We start from the raw sequence: 18118 nt of genomic DNA, 5'->3' as shown, positions 1-18118 counted from the left end.
TGACTCCAAATTGGGATGAGGCTTTGAGCATGTCTTTTCCTCCAAGTGTTGCCATATCTTGTAATCTAACGGATTCAAATCTGGACTGGAGGAGGGCCAGTCTTCGTGCCGGATGAAGTCGATTTCACGCGCCGCCAGCCAGTCTTGTGTGCTCTTCGCTCTATGAGCTGGCGCCGAATCTTGATGGAATACCCAGTGCCTGTTATTGAACATGGTATGAGAAACAGGTTCCACAAGGTTCATCAGGACTGTATTTTGATACACAGCTGCATTCGTTTTTACACCTTTCTCACAAAAATGTACCTCTGTTAAGCCCCAATAAGAAACTTCCAACCATACCATGAGCGAGGATGGAAAATGACCTCGTTGGACACGCGGAATACGGTTGCTCGCTTCTTCACTACTATGTGCGTACACCTTATCATTTTGTTTGTTGTAGCTCTCTTCTACGGTAAAAAATTTTTCATCCGTAAAAAGAATTTCCCGATATTTTTTTCCCGCGTACCGCTTCAACAAAGCGCGGCATCTCTTCAGTCTCAGGTCCATTAGACGAGCATTCAAACGATGTCCTGTTTTTCTTCGATATGCCCGAAGCCCTAAGTCTTCATTTAACACCCTTTTCACCGTGGTTCTGCTTAACCCCATCTGAAGGGCCAACAGTTTCTGCTTACGTTTGGGATTTCTTTGAATTCACGCCTTCACAGCTTTTATCACTGCTGGAGTCCTAACAGACCGAGGGCGACCACTTCTTGACCTGTCATCTACACTAGAGTCTTCATTGTATCGTTTGATGGTACGATAAACGAATCTTTTGGTTATATTCAAATTTTTCAGTATGTTAAAAATTTGAATTGGCGCGTAATCGCAACGATGCAACGCAATAACTGCAACACGGTCTTCTTTAAGCGTCCACTCCATATTTAAAAATGAGTAAAATTCTAAAAGTATACATTTTTATTTTCATGAACAATTCGAAATTCGAATTCAATAAACTTTTTTGTGGCCAGCATTCTAAAAGAAAAGTTTTTACTGTGTGATAATACTTATGACCTGACTAGGTATATAGATACATAGTAATAATAGGTTATTTTGGTGAATACCTCACAGAATCACGGGCAGAATTCTAGTATACCTAATAAAAGTATTCGAACGTACTCACTTTTCTGTTCTTTCAAATAGCCGGCGTTGACTTTGTTCCACAGTTTAGTTTTGTGCTTAGCTTCATCGGCGCTCATGATCAGTGAATCGATGTACTCTTCGTCTCTCTGACTCATGACCAGTTCGTCGGCGTTCTGTAGGTCCTTGCAGAACGTTTGCTTCGGTTCAGGCTTGACGAACTTGTCTGCGTTCTTATCGTCGGACGGACCGAGGCCTATGACCGCTAAGTCCGGTCCTGAATCAGGACAAAACATGAGGATTACTTTGAATGATATAACAACAGACTTTTTACTGGTAGTAGGACCTCTTGTGAGTCCGGGCGGGTAAGTACCACCGCCCTGCCTATTTCTGCCGTGAAGCAATAATGCGTTTCGGTTTGAAGGGTGGGGCAGCCGTTGTAACTATACTGAGATCTTAGAGCTTATATCTCAAGGTGGGTGGCGCATTTACGTTGTAGATGTCCATGGGCTCCAGTAACCACTTAACACCAGGTGGGCTGTGAGCTCATCCACCCATCTAAGCAATAAAAAAAAGACTGGTCACGTTTTCTGGAGCCTTAGACAACGGCGATATGAATCTTCTTCCATCTGATGTTAGACCGAAGACCTTACTGCATTGAAATCACGGCTATATCGTTAGTCTTAACATTACTCAGTTGAAATGTATCATGATAGCAAAACCCGTGCCGGCTCATACCTCTCCATATTCCTATCATTAGGTAGACAATAAAGTCCAATATCGTATATAGTTTGTTTCTAGACCATCTTACCTAGACCCTTTTCGAGTTTCATCTTCTCATGTTTATTTTCTTCCTTAGGTCCCTCGTTTTTAGGTCTTATATCCTTTGTGATCTCGTCAATTATCTCCAATGTTTCTTCAGCAGCGAATCTTGTAGCGTCTTCATCTTCCGAACCTATATTTTCTGTTAGGAAAGATAGGTTTTAGTACTGGTAACTAAGGTAAGGCAGCTCTAGTACTTCAGCAGAGTCAGAGGGTTTTAGTCTACTGTTCCGAATGACCTGCCCTGGATTGGTAAATGGATTTCAAGGTGACTATTTAAAGAGTTGCTTGTCAGTCTTGTTTTAGGAATAGCTTTCCGCCCACTGCTTAGTTGGAGTGAACAACATTTGAGTCGCGGGACGGAGATCCGTGCTCAGCGGTGGGAACAAAGATATAGTCTTACCCAGGGCTGAAACTATTTCCATACTATTTCGTAAAAATCGGTTCAGTGGTTTGAACGTAAAACAGTTGCTTTGGATTTTTTTGTATTAGTATGGATATGGGCCGATAAGACCAGACTGCGAAAAAACTAACAATGTTAATAGTTACTAAGGATAGTTATTAGCATTATACGTTAAGATTCAACTCAACGCGCCAATGCAAGGAATAGAAACAAGCAATGCCGTTTTTATCTACATGAATAACATGTACCTACTAATTATAGAAACCTTAAACCAATAATAAGGCGGAGCAATAAAACCTTTCAAACTTAGCATGGAAGTATCAGGTCAGTTGCTGATGTCATTTGGAAATTTAATAATGTAGATTTAATTTCTAGCTAATATGGATATTTCTTTGTTCAAAAATATTAGTTTTCACATACCCTGGGAGACGGGTCCCGGTGAACTAGTATACGAAGCGGAACAGACTTTTCGTCTTCTTGACATATCCTTTTCTATTTGAGCTTCTATTTCTTTCTGCAATTCCGTCAGTTCCTTCTCTCCGTCCTCTTCTTCCATTAGCTGAAGAAGAATAGTTTATATTTTGATGACAAACCAGCTTAGGTCTAGCTGGTAACCATTCACCACCGCCCTATCTATTGCTGTCGAAAAGCAGTTATGCGTTCCCGGTTGAACAGTAGAACAGCCCCTGTACAAATTGAAAGCGCGGTTTCATGTTTCAAAGTGGATGGCATCATTCTCGTGGTTTCCATTAACCTCTTAACTACCAATGGAACCTTCTCGAACAGCTACGAAAATTAGCTTGTTTACCTTTTGCAGCCTCTCTTTATCACGTTTCCGCGCCGCCCTGAACGCCGGTGGGTCCTGTTCCTCCTCTAGGTCGACGGTCATGAACTCTTCGAGGGTCAGGGCGCTGGATGGGGTGTCTCCGAATTCGAACATGCGTTTGCGGAGTGTTGACTCGTGAACTTTGACTATACGGACGATATCGGACGGGGTGCGTGAGAATTCGTGCAGTCGAGCTGCTATGAGTAATGCTGTAAAAAAAATTTACAATTTGATGTCGCTATTATTCATGTCTGTCGAGAAACTAGGGCCTACCCTGAACAACAAGTTTCTCGATGTTCTCTCTTCTTCTCGTCAATGGTAAGAGATCTCGTGGACGAATCCCCATGCGCTGGACTGATCAGGTGAAAGACCTTACTGAAACCACACTTAACGAGTGTGTGTGCCTCTTATTTTTATTGCTTATTGGTTTACCCACCAAAACGGAACGCATGATTGCTTGGCGATGGATAGGAAATATCTCGCTATTGGTACCCATACGTATTGGCCTACACTTACGGGCTCCGCGTGACATAAGAACTGAATTGTCATTAGTAATCTTTTTTTTTTCTCCTACCTATGCTGATAGCCTTGAGAGGCTATTTCAGCTTCACCCTAACGTTTGTAGGTGAGCTCACGGGGCTCAAACCGGACAGTTGCTAACACTGACCCTAGCAAGAGCAGTGCTTTGCAGAATCTATCACCGGATCGGAAACGCGACCCACTGAGAAGATCCGGCGAGAAACTCAGTGGGCTGTGTCTATGGGCTAATTCGCTCGTCGAGCCCTTCGTCGCAAGCGACGGGTTCGACGAGAACGGTGACCGGTGCTTGTGGTGCCTAATGAATCCGTAATGACGTACTTTGGGCGACGTCGACGGTTTACTAAGTAATCAAAAACAGCACAGAAAATATGCACAATGCAAATAATCCTTAATTTGTTATAGTATAAGAAACGACTACATTATTATAAGTGCTTTTCAAAGCACGCTCGTAATGTCTACCTTTTTAAATTCTTAATAATTTCAATATTAAACAAAAAAAAAACAAAAAAAACACTGTTGCCTTGCTTGTATTTCGATTAGATATAGATTGTGTCAATAACCGATACATACAAACCTGTATACGCATTTAAAAGTTATATGTACATACAGATATAGAACAGAAACACTGAGTATAGAACTGTATAGACACACTTCTTATGAATAAAGAAAGTATAACTTTAACGTACAAATGTTTGTAAAAAACATATCTATCAGTGTTTCCAATTATATGACCACCACTGTACATGTACATATGTATAATAATAGTACATATGTACATGCAAAGACATGAACCCTAAAAACATTGCAGTCCTTTAAGAGACAGTCGCTCAAAAACGCTATACCGCTATAAACAGTTTATTCAATAAATTCGAATATCAAATTTAACGTGACCTTCGAATAAAGACAGCGGAAGACATGAGACCGATCGTCGTAGTGGCAACGCTATTCAATATGTTTTAATTTCCTTGTGTTTGAGTGTGTGAGTGTGTTTGTTTACGTCTTTCCGCCTGTCCCGCCTTGATGGATTATTTGTATTGTAAACAAATTTCCGCAGGTACGCTCAGAAAATATAATTAGCGACAAAACGATTCCACAGAGCTTGGAAGCGCGTCACTGATCAAATCAAGCAAAGGCTTTTAACTGTAAAGTACCGTTCTCACCTACTGTTTGTCAACTGGTTTTATATTTGAGGCCGTCAGCGCAGAAGTGGCCTAAGCGTTATTGTGCAGCAATGAGGTTTAAGTTTTCATGAATTTGAGTAGGCAAAAAAACAATACGCGCAAAAATAATGTTTACAAAGCCATCTGTTATCTATGGGTGAAACTATGGATAGGCCGGTTATGCACCAAAGGAGAATGACCAGAAGTCGTCTAGCAAAGTTGCATGTTGCAAAATCAAAATAACATCGAAATAGTTTTCTAATTTTTTACAATTAATTTCACTACATAAATGTTTTGTACAGGACCGTAATTATGGTTTTAAGATTAATAGTAAATCAACAATTGTTCGCATCATTTCCGTATTAAAGCCATGACATGACGTTTCGTTCTCTCTATTTAGACAGATTACTCATGCATGAGTTTTTAGACTCAATCATCACAAAAATTATATCAAAATCTTGTACAGTTAAATAACTAGGTATATTATATTCTTATATTACATTTTACAACGTATTGAATTACGATTTTATCATTAAGTTAAAATAATTATTTTTTCTGTGTTCCGTTTCACGCAAACGCAACTGTCAAGCTATATGATATTGTCGAATGCCGATAGACGAGCCGGCGGCCGCGACCCAGCAAGCGGCCATACGCATAGATTATACACTTAATATATTTGAGAGCCATACTTTTTTGTGTATCTAAAAGTGTTTTATTACGCCAGGACGTTTATATGTTTTGTTTATGAACTCTTGAGTCTTCTGTAATTCTGTAATCATGTTGATGCTTGAGCCTCTGATAATGAGGAGAAGTCGGTGTGTGAAAACTATGATTAATATGTTTTGTTTGTGGGCTTAAAATTATTTATAGGTTATGTCCGTTTTGTGTATGTAGTGTATACCATCGCAATGGACCAAGAACACAATTATACTATTACACAAAAAAGGGGATAGGAACATTATAGAAAACTACAGGCCTATAAGCCTTATGTCGAATATTTATAAAGTGTTCTCCAAATTGTTATTGAACAGAATAACAGGAATAATGGACGAACAACAACCTATAGAACAAGCTGGTTTCAGAGCGGGGTTTTCAACTACTGATCACATTCATGTCATCAAACAGCTAATAGAAAAATGTCAAGAATACGGTAAAGCCTTGTACATCGCATTTGTGGACTATAGTAAAGCATTTGATTCTATAGAACACGATTCGCGTTGGAGAGCTCTAATCCAGCAGGGAGTGCCAATAAAATAGATACGTGTAGTTAAAAATATATACGCAAATAGCACAGCGCAAATTAAACTGGAATCAACCGGTGAAGAGTTCCCAATAGCTAGAGGTGCGAGGCAAGGAGATCCTCTATCGCCAAAACTTTTTTCGGCAGTCTTGGAAAGCATATTCAGAGATCTTGAGTGGGACAATTTTGACATTAATATCAACGGTAGACAACTTAGCCACTTAAGATTCGCTGATGACTTAGTCCTAATAACTGACAACGCGAAGACCCTTCAACAGATGCTACAACAGCTAGCTGAGGCAAGCAGAGTAGTTGGCCTTACTATAAATCGATCAAAAACAAAAGTAATGACAAACAGAGAAGAAATATTCATAAAAGTAGACAATGAAGATATTGAATATGTTAAAAACTATACATACTTAGGACAATTACTGTCTTTTAGAAACCGGACAGACATAGAAATAGAAAGTAGAGTGGCCTATGCTTGGAAACGATATTGGTCCCTTAAAGAGGTATTTAAAAGCAAACACTTTCCTATGACAGCCAAAAAAAAGGGTTTAATTCTTGCATCTTGCCATGCCTTACGTATGGGTGCCAAACATGGGCATTGACTCAAAAAAATCTTTTAAAACTAAGATCGTGTCAAAAGGGGAATGGAAAGGAGTATGTTAGGCGTGACGCTAAAAGACCGCAAAAGAGCAGCAGACATTAGATGTACAACAAAGGTGGAAGATGTACTAAAGAAGATAAGACAGTTAAAATGACGATGGACAGGACATATGACAAGGGAAAGCAGAATGAAATGGACTAAAATTATAACAGAATGACAGCCACGTGATGGAAACAGAAAAAGAGGTAGGCAAGCTAGAAGATGGACAGATGATATAAAGATGATTGGAGGGACAATCTGGTCCAGAAAAGCTAACAATAGAGAAGAATGGAAGCAGCTGGAAGAGGCCTATATATCATAGGAGACGCTGATCACTGAAGCGGGAAACCCGATGTATTAGATTAGATTTAAGTTAAAACAATTTGCTACTATGTGTAAATATCATTGTTTAGTATCAGCAATAAAGGCTTACTTAAATTAAAGGCTAGGTGATATGTCAAAGCTTACCAGCTCCACATATTCCGGAGGGTCTTCTCCCCGAGTGGATGGAGTCCTTCTTCATTCGCTGAACCAGTCTGAGCGCAGTCATGCTGACCTCGTGTTGTTTGTCTTCGAATTTCAACTGCGATGCGAACCGAAGTATGTACAAGCACGGATCTGGAATTTATTTTTGAGTTCACATGAGAATGTTTACTGAAGTAAACGTAACCGTTACCAATGAGGTTACATAATACAAAATTTTAACAAAAACAGACTTTAACAAAACAAAATGTGAATATCATCAATGGAGTTGAAATTTGAAGTTATGTAGTAAAATACATAAAAAAAATACGAAGTCGAATTGAGAACCTCCTCCTTTATTAGGATCGGTTTACAATGAAACCAATTATGTACTGATAGCTATTTGGAAATATTATCGAGTCAGGATTCGTACAATATACGTATATTTTGGAGCTATGGAATTTCACAGCCCCTGAATATTACACGCGGTAAATTTCATTCAATACATATATTTCTTATAATTCATTTTTTTAAGTGTTGAAAGCATAAATGATTTTGTTATAGAAACAAAGTAAATAACACGCAATAAAATACGTTTAAAGCTGTTTATATGAACGTGTGCAAGGACTTCCGTTACTCCGAAATACTACCAAGATCACGTCATAATTGAATCGTGAAATTTTCCGCTATACTAACGTCAAAACCAGATTTCATAATTACTTTTCATTTAAATCAAATAGTGTTTCATTATCATCATTATCATTCATCTTGAGCACAGAGTTGTCTACTGTCGGACGTAGGCCTCGCCAAATCCTCAAACCGCTATAGTGTTTGGGAGATTTCAAACTGTGATAAAAATTGTGCTCTATCACTATCTACTTTTACAATTATTTTTTATGTTTATTTTTTATTGCTTAGATGGGTGGACGAGCTAACAGCCCACCTGGTGTTAAGTGGTTACTGGAGCCCATAGACATCCACAAAGTAAATGCGCCACCCACCTTGAGATACAAGTTCTAAGGTCTCAAGTATAGTAAGTTGCTTTCAGACTCCGCTATAATATAATATATAGCTCATACCACAACAATATCGGGCACCATTGATTGTTATGGACACGTTCACACTCTACTGTACTATATATTATTGGCTAAGTATACGCTGCTATACTATATGGCATTATGGTATAGCGTGGTCTGAAAGCAACTTTAGGCACTAATAAGCTTCACTGTGCATTAGTTAACCATTTCAAAAAAGAAGATTTCATACGAACAATGTACAGCAACGAACATACAAGTTTTTTTTCTCCTACCTAAGCTGATAGCCTTGAGAGGCTATTTCAGCGTAACCTTAACTAGTAGGTGAGCTCACGGGGATCAAGCCGGAGTGAAGCTAACACTGGCCCTAGCAAGAGCAGTGCTTCGCAGAATCTACCACCGGATCGGAAACGCGACCCACTGAGAAGATCCGGCGAGAAACTCAGTGGGCTAAACATATTGTTCCTGTGGGCAACTTAAGACGGAACACTTGTTCAAAACCGGAAACATAAAACGATATTTATAGCATTTTTTTAAACATAGCATGGCGATTACGCGTTTTAAGAAATTCTATGTACACAATGTCGAAGACTTCTCTATGCTACACGCGTAAACAGTTTGCTGGCATTATGGAGAACAATGTACAGAAATCCAAGCCTATTCTAAATCGATAACATTAAAACAATTAAACATAACAGTCTACTAAATGTCAAACAAAATATGCATCTAGTTTTCTAAAATCAGTAAACTTTGTCCAGTCTCTAAGGTTTTTGACTTTTAAAAAAAAAGCAATGCCTTTGTTGTCCAGCTAATTATCGGTCATCTTGATTCTGGACACGTTGACAGTCTACGTTAATTCTAAACATGTAACGAGGAAATGGTGTTCGTATAAATATGTCTCTGTTTACAGAGTAAGAACAGGTTATTATAAAAAATAAAATCTTTATTTACAACAGAACGTAATTTTTCGTAGTTTTATAACGACTTACAGATGAAAATAAACACATTTAGATCATTTTTTCTTTATTTTCTTATTGCTTAGATGGGTAGACGAGCTCACAGCCCACCTGGTGTTAAGTGGTTACTGGAACCCATAGACATCTACAACGTAAATGGGCCACCCACCTTTAGATTAAGGTCTCAAGTATAGTTACAACGGCCGCCCACCCTTCAAACTGAAACACATTACTGCTTCACGGCAGAAATAGGCGGGGTGGTGGTACCTATTCACCCGGACTCACAAGAGGACCTACCACCAGTATCTCTTACTCGTTTATTAATAACTAATATTATCGAGCTCTCATCAACAGGCGGCGTGCCGTGTGATTTTGCTTTGCAATAATCGAAAAAAATATAATAGATAAAACGAATCTCAATCTTTAGATGTCAGTGATTGTGAACGGTTAACGATCTTTTGACGAACACTTGTGCAAACCAGTGATCTAAAAAATACATCCAACCTTGTTCTTTTTACAATAACATTTATTAAAAATTATACAGACACTTTGATATAGACACATATATATTGATATAGACACTTTTACTGGTGGTAGGACCTCTTGTGAGTTCGCGCGGGTAGGTACCACTACCCCACCTATTTCAGCCGTGAAGCAGTAATGCGATTCGGTTTGAAGGGCGGAGCAGCCGTTGTAACTACATTGAGACCTTAGAACTGATATCTCAAGGTGGGTGGCGCATTTACGTCGTAGATGTCTATGGGCTCCAGTAACCACTTAGCACCAGGTGGGCTGTGAGCTCGTCCACCCATCTAAGCAATAAAAAAAAAACATTGCGGGTGACGGCTTTGGGCATCATCACCCTTCATGTAGTTGAAGTCTCTTTGTATTAACCTTCTTGACTGTTTCATAGAGAAAATAAACTGGAAGATACTACAAACAAATACGCAGAGAAACACACGAACCAACAGCAATACTAAATTATTAAGTATTTTTATTTACATTTTATCTTTAAAACATTAGTTACATATTCGATACGGTATTCATTTTGTATTGAACACTTGACTGCGTTCACGAGGTCATTCAAATTTCCTATTCATTATTCGGTTTAATTTGCCTTGATCAATATTTTCGCATTCAATAATAATAAAGTGTCACAATTATATATATTATACGACGTAATATAATTAATCCCCAAACAGAAGTAGCACGAGAGGATTAGGTATCCTAGCGCTTCCCACATTATCAGACAAGGCTAGTTCGTATGTCTTATCTCGTGGGTTGAGATAGTTCGCTTATTATTCGGTCCTTGCAAAGATTTCACACTAAGACGAATTTTAAAATTGTATCTGAAGCCAATACAAGAATATAATACTACTGCAACATGAACAGAAAATAGTATTCGTTCCCTAAGTAGATAAGCGCTTGCAGTTTTTTTTTTATATTCGTATATCGTGGACCTTTGCAGAGACAGCAGATGAATAGGCCTATCTTTCATCGAGACCGCAATTCGCACGAGTCAATTAAGTGTTTAATAGTATTGCATTTTATCGGGATCACTGGCTCTTGTTCACATTTAAAAAATTATGTAATATCTGTAAAATACCACCAATCTGCCTATTTAGGCCGCGAACCAACCACGCGATTCGTGTCGAAGGGATCCCCGTTTAACATTACATTCGTTATATCGTTCTCCTCGAATCCGTCGCTTGCGATAAAGGGCTAGGCGAGTAAATTAACCCACAGACACAGCCCACTGAGTTTCTCACCGGACCTTCTCAGTGGGTCGCGTTCCCGATCCGGTGGTAGATTCTGCGAAGCACTGCTCTTGCTAGAGTTAGTGTTAGCAAAGTCGTCAGGTTTGAGCCCCAAGAGCTCACCTACACCCCAAGGTAACGCTGATATAGCCTCTCAAGGCTATCAGCATAAGTAAGAAAAAAAAGAGTGTCTAATATAATTCCTAATTTGAGAAAGAATCAATACTTTCAAAAAAGTGTAAGTTAGACAGTATAATATATGCTCTAATTAATCTTAAGTCACAATCGTAAAATAATTCCATCAAAATTTGGGATTCAATCATCAAAGGATCAAGGTTAAAAATCTACATGTTAGGGTTACACTGAAATGGCATCTCAAGGCTATGAGCTTTGTTAGAAAAAAAAAAAAAACATACGAGACCTCGATATCGTGTCTTAAGGTGGGTTGCAGTATTCGGTCATATCTATATGTGACTCCGGTACTCACAACACTAGATGGCCGTGAGCTCGGTCATCCGTACACAATAATGTAAAACAAAAATTAACAAAGAAGAAAATCGACTTCATTTAAATAAAATGTGAATATCATCAATATACTCGAAGTTAATTAAATTGGCATTCTAAAGGATAACTAAAAAAAATCACCGATCAGATTTTAATAAAATTTCAATGAGACCACACGAGAAAGGTCAGCTTTCAAATAAAAATTATGATCAAAGTCAAATCTTTTCAGTTAAAAACGTACATAAATGAAATGCAGTCGAATTGAGAATCTCTTATTTTATTTAGGAACCGTTTAAAAACACGGCGCATAATAACATACAAAGAAACACAAAGTGTAGCCATTTACATAAATGACATTAAAACTCGCACTAGTGGTCCCGCAGTAGTCGTTCAATGAATTATAGTCGAAATTCGACAAATTTCATTGAAATTGTAAGTTTGTACACTATTATGATTCTATTTTCATAGACTATTATATTTCTATAATCACAAATTTCGCCAAGACTACACTATAGAAAAATATTAATAAAGACAAACAATATTTAATCTATTCTCAATTTGACCACAGACGTCAACAAAGGTTTGACAATAAATAAATAGTATGAATGCGTGTGTGCGTCAAATACATTATAGTGTGTGTAATGTTTTATTTATTGATTAAATGTATTTTAGGCATAATTAAAAAAATATATATTAGCATTGGTCACTCCTTCTCTAAACCTTAAACGAAACAACGATTTGATTTAAGTATAATATAAAAATCAAACGACTTGTATTCTGCCGTTACATTTATTGCGAAAAGGCGTTTTTTTTTTTATTTGACCGCCTTTTGGGTCGTTACGTCGTATCCGTACCTTTCTTTTCAAAGTAGGTGAAGATCACAGTCTTCAGTTGAACTTTATGCGGCATTGTGTTTGTCAATTAAATACGCATGTATCGAAAACGTGCGTTAAGCAATCGGCACGAAGAGCGTACATCTCGAACGACTTTCACGTAGAATACATCACACCAAAATTTAAACCGTTAAATTCTTAGATCACGGGTGGCAAAGCATATGGTAAGTTCGAACAGGATAGATGCGGGGTAGGGGGTAGGTATCACCATTCTGCCTGTATCTGCGCTGAAGCAGTCCTCAATTAGGGTTTGATAAGTAGGACAGCTTTTATATAATGCAATAATTGAGATTTCGATCGAATTTTTTAAGGTAGCATTCCTTTCTAATACCTAAGTGTGATCACTTAACATCGGGAAAGTAGTAAGTTTACCAAGATATAATGATAAAAACATAAAACCCTTCTGGAACGTTTTCCAAACACTATGTAATCTGTATTGTGCTATGACAACTATACTAAAACTTTCACTTAAGGGCCAATATCTCGTAAAGGTGGATACAAAGTTATGAAATCAATCGGGTGAACAAAAATATATTATAATGCGGGTGTCTCTAGCCCTTGAGTGGCGAAATTAATGTTTGTTGACATTAAGTAAGAATATTACTAAGTGGTATATCCAAAGCGACGGTGAACTGGATCGTACTGTGAGGCACAGAATTGACGTAGGATGGATAAAATGGCGGCAGGTCACGGGCACCATGTGACTCACACATTCCTCTTCCCCTTGTGGAGTAACGAGAATGGATAGAATACGGAATGAATATGTTAGAGGAAGTCTGAAAGTGGCACCTGTGACATAGAAGCTGAGGAGTGCGCGTTTGGGATGGTATGGACATGTGATGAGACGAAATGAAAATGAGGATGGTAAAAGAGTGTTAACTATGAATGTGGAAGGATATAGAGGAAGAGGTAGACCTAAGAAGAAATGGATGGATTGTGGGAAAGACGATATGAGTAAAAGGGGAGTGAGCGAAGAAATGGTATATGATAGAAGAGTATGGAAGGAAAAAACATGTTGCGCCGATCCCAGGTGACTGGGAGAAGGGCAGGATAATGATGATTACTAAGTGGTATTCTGGTCTAGGCAGTATTCGACAAAAATCTTCTTATGTCATTCTATGAAACTTCTGTAATTCTAAAAATATCCTAGGACCTGCAGTCTCGTTCACCTGATCCAATTCAATAAATCGAAACCTTCCAGATCAATGACAGGCTCATGTACAGATGAATCATATTAGAATTATGAACGTATAAATGAAATTCTGTATTTTGACTGACCAAGAAAGTCATGGGAAGCAAAAAATAATAATTAAATAGGTTGTGCAGTTGTATCTGATAAAGGTAACCTTAACGCGCCATTGTGTTGAAAAAAAAAGTGTGAAATACACGAATTACGAAAGAGCGTAAATATTTACAATAGTCCATTATCAGCGGAGCGGGTTGTTTATGTTTGGTATTTCCAGTAGGTATGTATTTCAGACAAGGCCATGTTTCAAAATTTTCATTATAATATGTACAATACAATCATTTGGTAATGTTTTACTGTTTAATGTTAGTGTGTGTAACGCATTCACAGGTCGATTTATATAAAATAATTAATTTAAAATATAAATTAAATATTATAGGGTGGATTGAAGTATGACGCAGTCATTGGGGCATATAGTATAAGACGCTAAGTATACTCCTACCAAGCGAAAGAACTATGCCGCTTTTCAAATCCCGTTGGCAGGTACCTAAACATGTTCACCGATTACTTCTACGATCAAAGAATAAGAACCGACGGCGCAGTGCCACCACTGCGCGGACCGCGACGAGGAATACACAGCGGAACATACATTGGCGCGTTGCTCTGGATTCGACGAGCAACGCGCCGCCCTCGTCGCGGTCATAGGTGAGGACCTCTCGCTGCCGCGCGTCGTGGCTACGATGCTCGGCAGTGACGCGTCCTGGAAGGCGATGCTCGACTTCTGCGAGTCCACCATCTCGCAGAAGGAGGCGGCGGAGCGAGAGAGGGAGAGCTCTTCCCTTTCCGCACCGATCCGTCGCCGTCGAGCCGGGGGCCGGAGGCGGGAATACGCCCGTACGTCCCGGCCCCTGTAGGTAGCGGCCTCCCCCCGGTGAAGGTCAAGGGGCGACCTGAGGGGGTGAGGCCGCGCGGCGCGCTACCAGCACTCTAGCGCACTGCCGTGGAGTGAATAGAGCGACCGGTCGACGGTGTATCGCGTCCCGACCCGGCAGGCTGGTTCTGGTCCAGCGGGGTATTCCGGGACACCAGCGGCACCGTCTGGGCGGCCCGACGGGCTGCCGTACCGAGACGGCCGACGTTTCAGAGCCTTCGATTCGCCTCGAAGGCTCCGTTGGCTGGGCGTCCTTGGGGTGAGCCGCGCCGTCTGGTTGTAGTGTTGACCGCGGTAGCCCCCCTACCTCATCCGAGTTCTGACCTCGGACGGGATCGGACGTCGGGTGTAAGAGTGCAGGGGAGTCGTTTAGTGGGTGGGTCCTAAAATCCTTGGGCCCGCGGTCTGCTCACAACACCATGCAGATCGTTGAGTCTCACATACCCCGCGCGCCCCTTTTGCGCGGGGACCTCGTAGGAGGTTCGGCCCTCTACCCGAAAAAAAAAAAAAAAAAAAGGTACCTAAACATGTTCACCGATTACTTCTACGATCAAAGAATAATTACATAATCCGGGACAAATCACAAACGATCACCTAGGATTCCCGGTACTATGAGAACCAGAGACTGATGTACACACTTATGTGCAAGTTATTTAATCCCGTTTTTGCAGGACAAGCGTCGGAGCACCGCGGTACGTGAGGAATGTAGATCTTCATGACGACCTAGAACTAGATTCAATCCGTAAGTATCTGAAAACAGCTTCTTCAAAAAAGCAGCGCGACACGATAACCCTTTTTTATCTTGACCACCGGAACCTACATACTCCATCTAAACGACCAAACGGTAAACAGTCGCCGTAGTTTTAAGCACGACATTTCCGATCGGAACGATCTAATATCGGTTCTTTTAGGCATTCCGAGCACTGCACACCGTTCCCGGCGAACCCGTCGAATGCGACGAAGAATTTGTCGTGCCAATTAACCCACAGAGACAGCCCACTGACTTTCTCCCCAGATCTCATTGGATCCCGATTCCGATCCGGTGGTATATTGCGTGGTATAGAGCGAACACTGCTCTTTCAAAGGGTAGATGTTAGCAGATTCTCCCAGACTGAGAGCCCCGTGAGCTCGCCTACAGATTCGATGAAGCTAGCCCCTGATAACCCCTGAAAGTTCCTAGAAATATGTAGGCAAATAAGTGTAGCGTGCCTCGCGGCCTCGTCCCCTTAGGTAATTAACTCTAGATGCTGATTTTTTAAAAGGTGTCCATTTTGTATTGCTGGCAAAAGTGACAAATTTTATTTTGGATTGGATTTACCTACTTCCCAATTTCCTTCCCATATTTTATTTTAGATTGAATTTACTTACTTTCTGGATTTAAGACCTCACGAGTCCAAGATGTCGAAGTCTCAATCATAGCTGTTTTGCCCGTTCCAATTTTCAGCTACTGGACAGAAGCCTCTCCCAATTTACACCACCGAGCCCAGTCTTCGGATCTCTCTTCAAAATTTATTTATTCCGACATATGATTTAAATTTCCTTACACCACTAATTAGACAACTGCTTTCACGTATTAGATGTGCATTGTATGAGACTTGTGATTCAACCTGTGATTCGATTCTAGATCACCTTCGAACACAACTGACCTTTACCTTAAAACACGCTAACCCATTCAAGCAACTCTGCTATTCAAAGAATTATCATACATGCAAATTTATTAGCTATTTTTAAGCTAGCTTTGTGACGGCCACTGATCACTTTCTGTATGTGGGTTTCTCAGTTCAATTACAAATAAGAAAAGTGTGTGAGTAAAAACGTACTATATCTAAACGTAGGTACTATATAACTATCAGGTACATTCTCCAAACGAAGACAATTTTGAAATTCTAATAAGAGGGGTGTGTATCAGACTATCCAAAGTATAGGTTTGAATGGTTCAACAACTTTAGGACGTTAGGAAATTGAGCATGAAAATATAACCCTACATTCTTTATATTTCAATATATTAGTAGTATTCTACTCAACAAATGTTCGTGTTTTTTTTCCTAAACGAAAATAATCAGGATTATTAACTTAACATCCTCATTTTTTTATCCAACGTATTTTTATCCAATGTTTTAAATACATACATCTCGAAATAACGATTTTAAGGCGGAAATACAATTTGGAAAAACTTAAGAGAAACCAGTTAACATACATCACATGGATCGTACAAAAAAATCCTAGAATTGAATAACAAATTAAAATATAATAGTTTAATTAAATTTCAGTAGTATAATCTTTTTATTGATTTTACTGGCGGTAGGACTTTTTGTGTGTCCGCACGGGTAGGTACCCTTTTTTTTTTTTTTCTGGTGGAGGGCCGAACCTCCTACGAGGTCCCCGCGCAAAAGGGGCGCGCGGGGTATGTGAGACTCAACGGTCTGCATGGTGTTGTGAGTAGACCGCGGGCCCAAGGATTTTAGGACCCACCCACTAAACGACTCCCCTGCACTCTTACACCCGACGTCCGATCCCCTCCGAGGTCAGAACCCGGATGAGGTAGGGGGGCTACCGCGGTCAACACTACAACCAGACGGCGCGGCTCACCCCAAGGACGCCCAGCCGACGGAGCCTTCGAGGCGAATCGAAGGCTCTGAAACGTCGGCCGTCCCGGTACGGCAGCCCGTCGGGCCGCCCAGACGGTGCCGCTGGTGTCCCGGAATACCCCGCTGGACCAGAACCAGCCTGCCGGGTCGGGACGCGATACACCGTCGACCGGTCGCTCTATTCACTCCACGGCAGCGCGCTAGAGTGCTGGTAGCGCGCCGCGCGGCCTCACCCCTACTGGTAGGTACCCTGACTATTTCTGCTTTTTTTCCCTACCTAAGCGATAGCCTTGAGAGGCTATTTCAGCGTAACCTTAACTAGTAGGTGAGCTCGCGGGGCTCAAACCTGACGACGTTGCTAACACGAACCCTAGCAAGAGCCGTGCTTCGCAGAATCTACCATCGGATCGGAAACGCGACCCACTGTGAAGATCCGGCGAGAAACTCATTGGGCTGTGTCTGTGGGTTAATTTACTCGTCGAGCCCTTCGTCGCAAGCGACGGGTTCGACGAGAACGATGACCAGTGCTTGAGGTACCTAAAAGCACCGTTAGTGGATCGGCAGGATTCGAAATGACGTGTTTTGTGCGACGTCGACCACTTTCCACTGTGTCCGCAAGATCGGGAGGTTATTTCTGCCGTGTGGCAGTAATAATGCGTTTCGGTTTTAAGGGTGGAGTAACCGTTATAACTATACTGAAACCATAGAACCCGTAACTCAAGATAGGTGGCGGGATTTACGTCTATGGGCTCCGGTAACCACTTAACACCAGGTGAGCCGTGAGCCTGTCCATCATTCTAGCAATAAAAAAAACCACATAGCTTTATATTCTAATTTCTTATGTCGATACAAATAAATCGTTAGAATCAAATGGACACTATTAAAAAAATAGAGAGATCATAATATCATGTTTAGAGATCAATAACAATTTAGATGGGACTCTTTTGGGAGCTTGTAAGAAACCGCAGGAACAGCCAACCCTCTTTTTTACAATTAAAATCGATTCAATGTCGGCAATATTGCTCCATATCAATATTCTATCAGACTACAT

The 18118-nt window shown here is 40.4% G+C and overlaps 1 protein-coding gene across 1 annotated transcript in view; it reads right to left on the bottom strand.

Annotated features, from left to right (window-relative positions):
* Brf (Brf RNA polymerase III subunit) overlaps positions 1–18118 on the bottom strand; it is a 47230-nt gene that overhangs the window by 4693 nt on the left and 24419 nt on the right. The window contains exons 5-9 of the mRNA XM_089738496.1: positions 7225–7374; positions 3150–3376; positions 2762–2900; positions 1928–2080; positions 1160–1393 (exon numbers count right to left, since the gene is read on the bottom strand). Of these exons, the coding sequence (XP_089594622.1) occupies positions 1160–1393; positions 1928–2080; positions 2762–2900; positions 3150–3376; positions 7225–7374 (903 nt within the window). The remainder of the gene's footprint in view (positions 1–1159; positions 1394–1927; positions 2081–2761; positions 2901–3149; positions 3377–7224; positions 7375–18118) is intronic.

This window comes from Bombyx mandarina, chromosome 25 (genome assembly GCF_030267445.1).
Source record: "Bombyx mandarina strain Sakado chromosome 25, ASM3026744v2".
Classification (NCBI taxonomy): Eukaryota; Metazoa; Arthropoda; class Insecta; order Lepidoptera; family Bombycidae; genus Bombyx; species Bombyx mandarina.
This window is presented reverse-complemented; position numbering and strand designations above follow the sequence as displayed.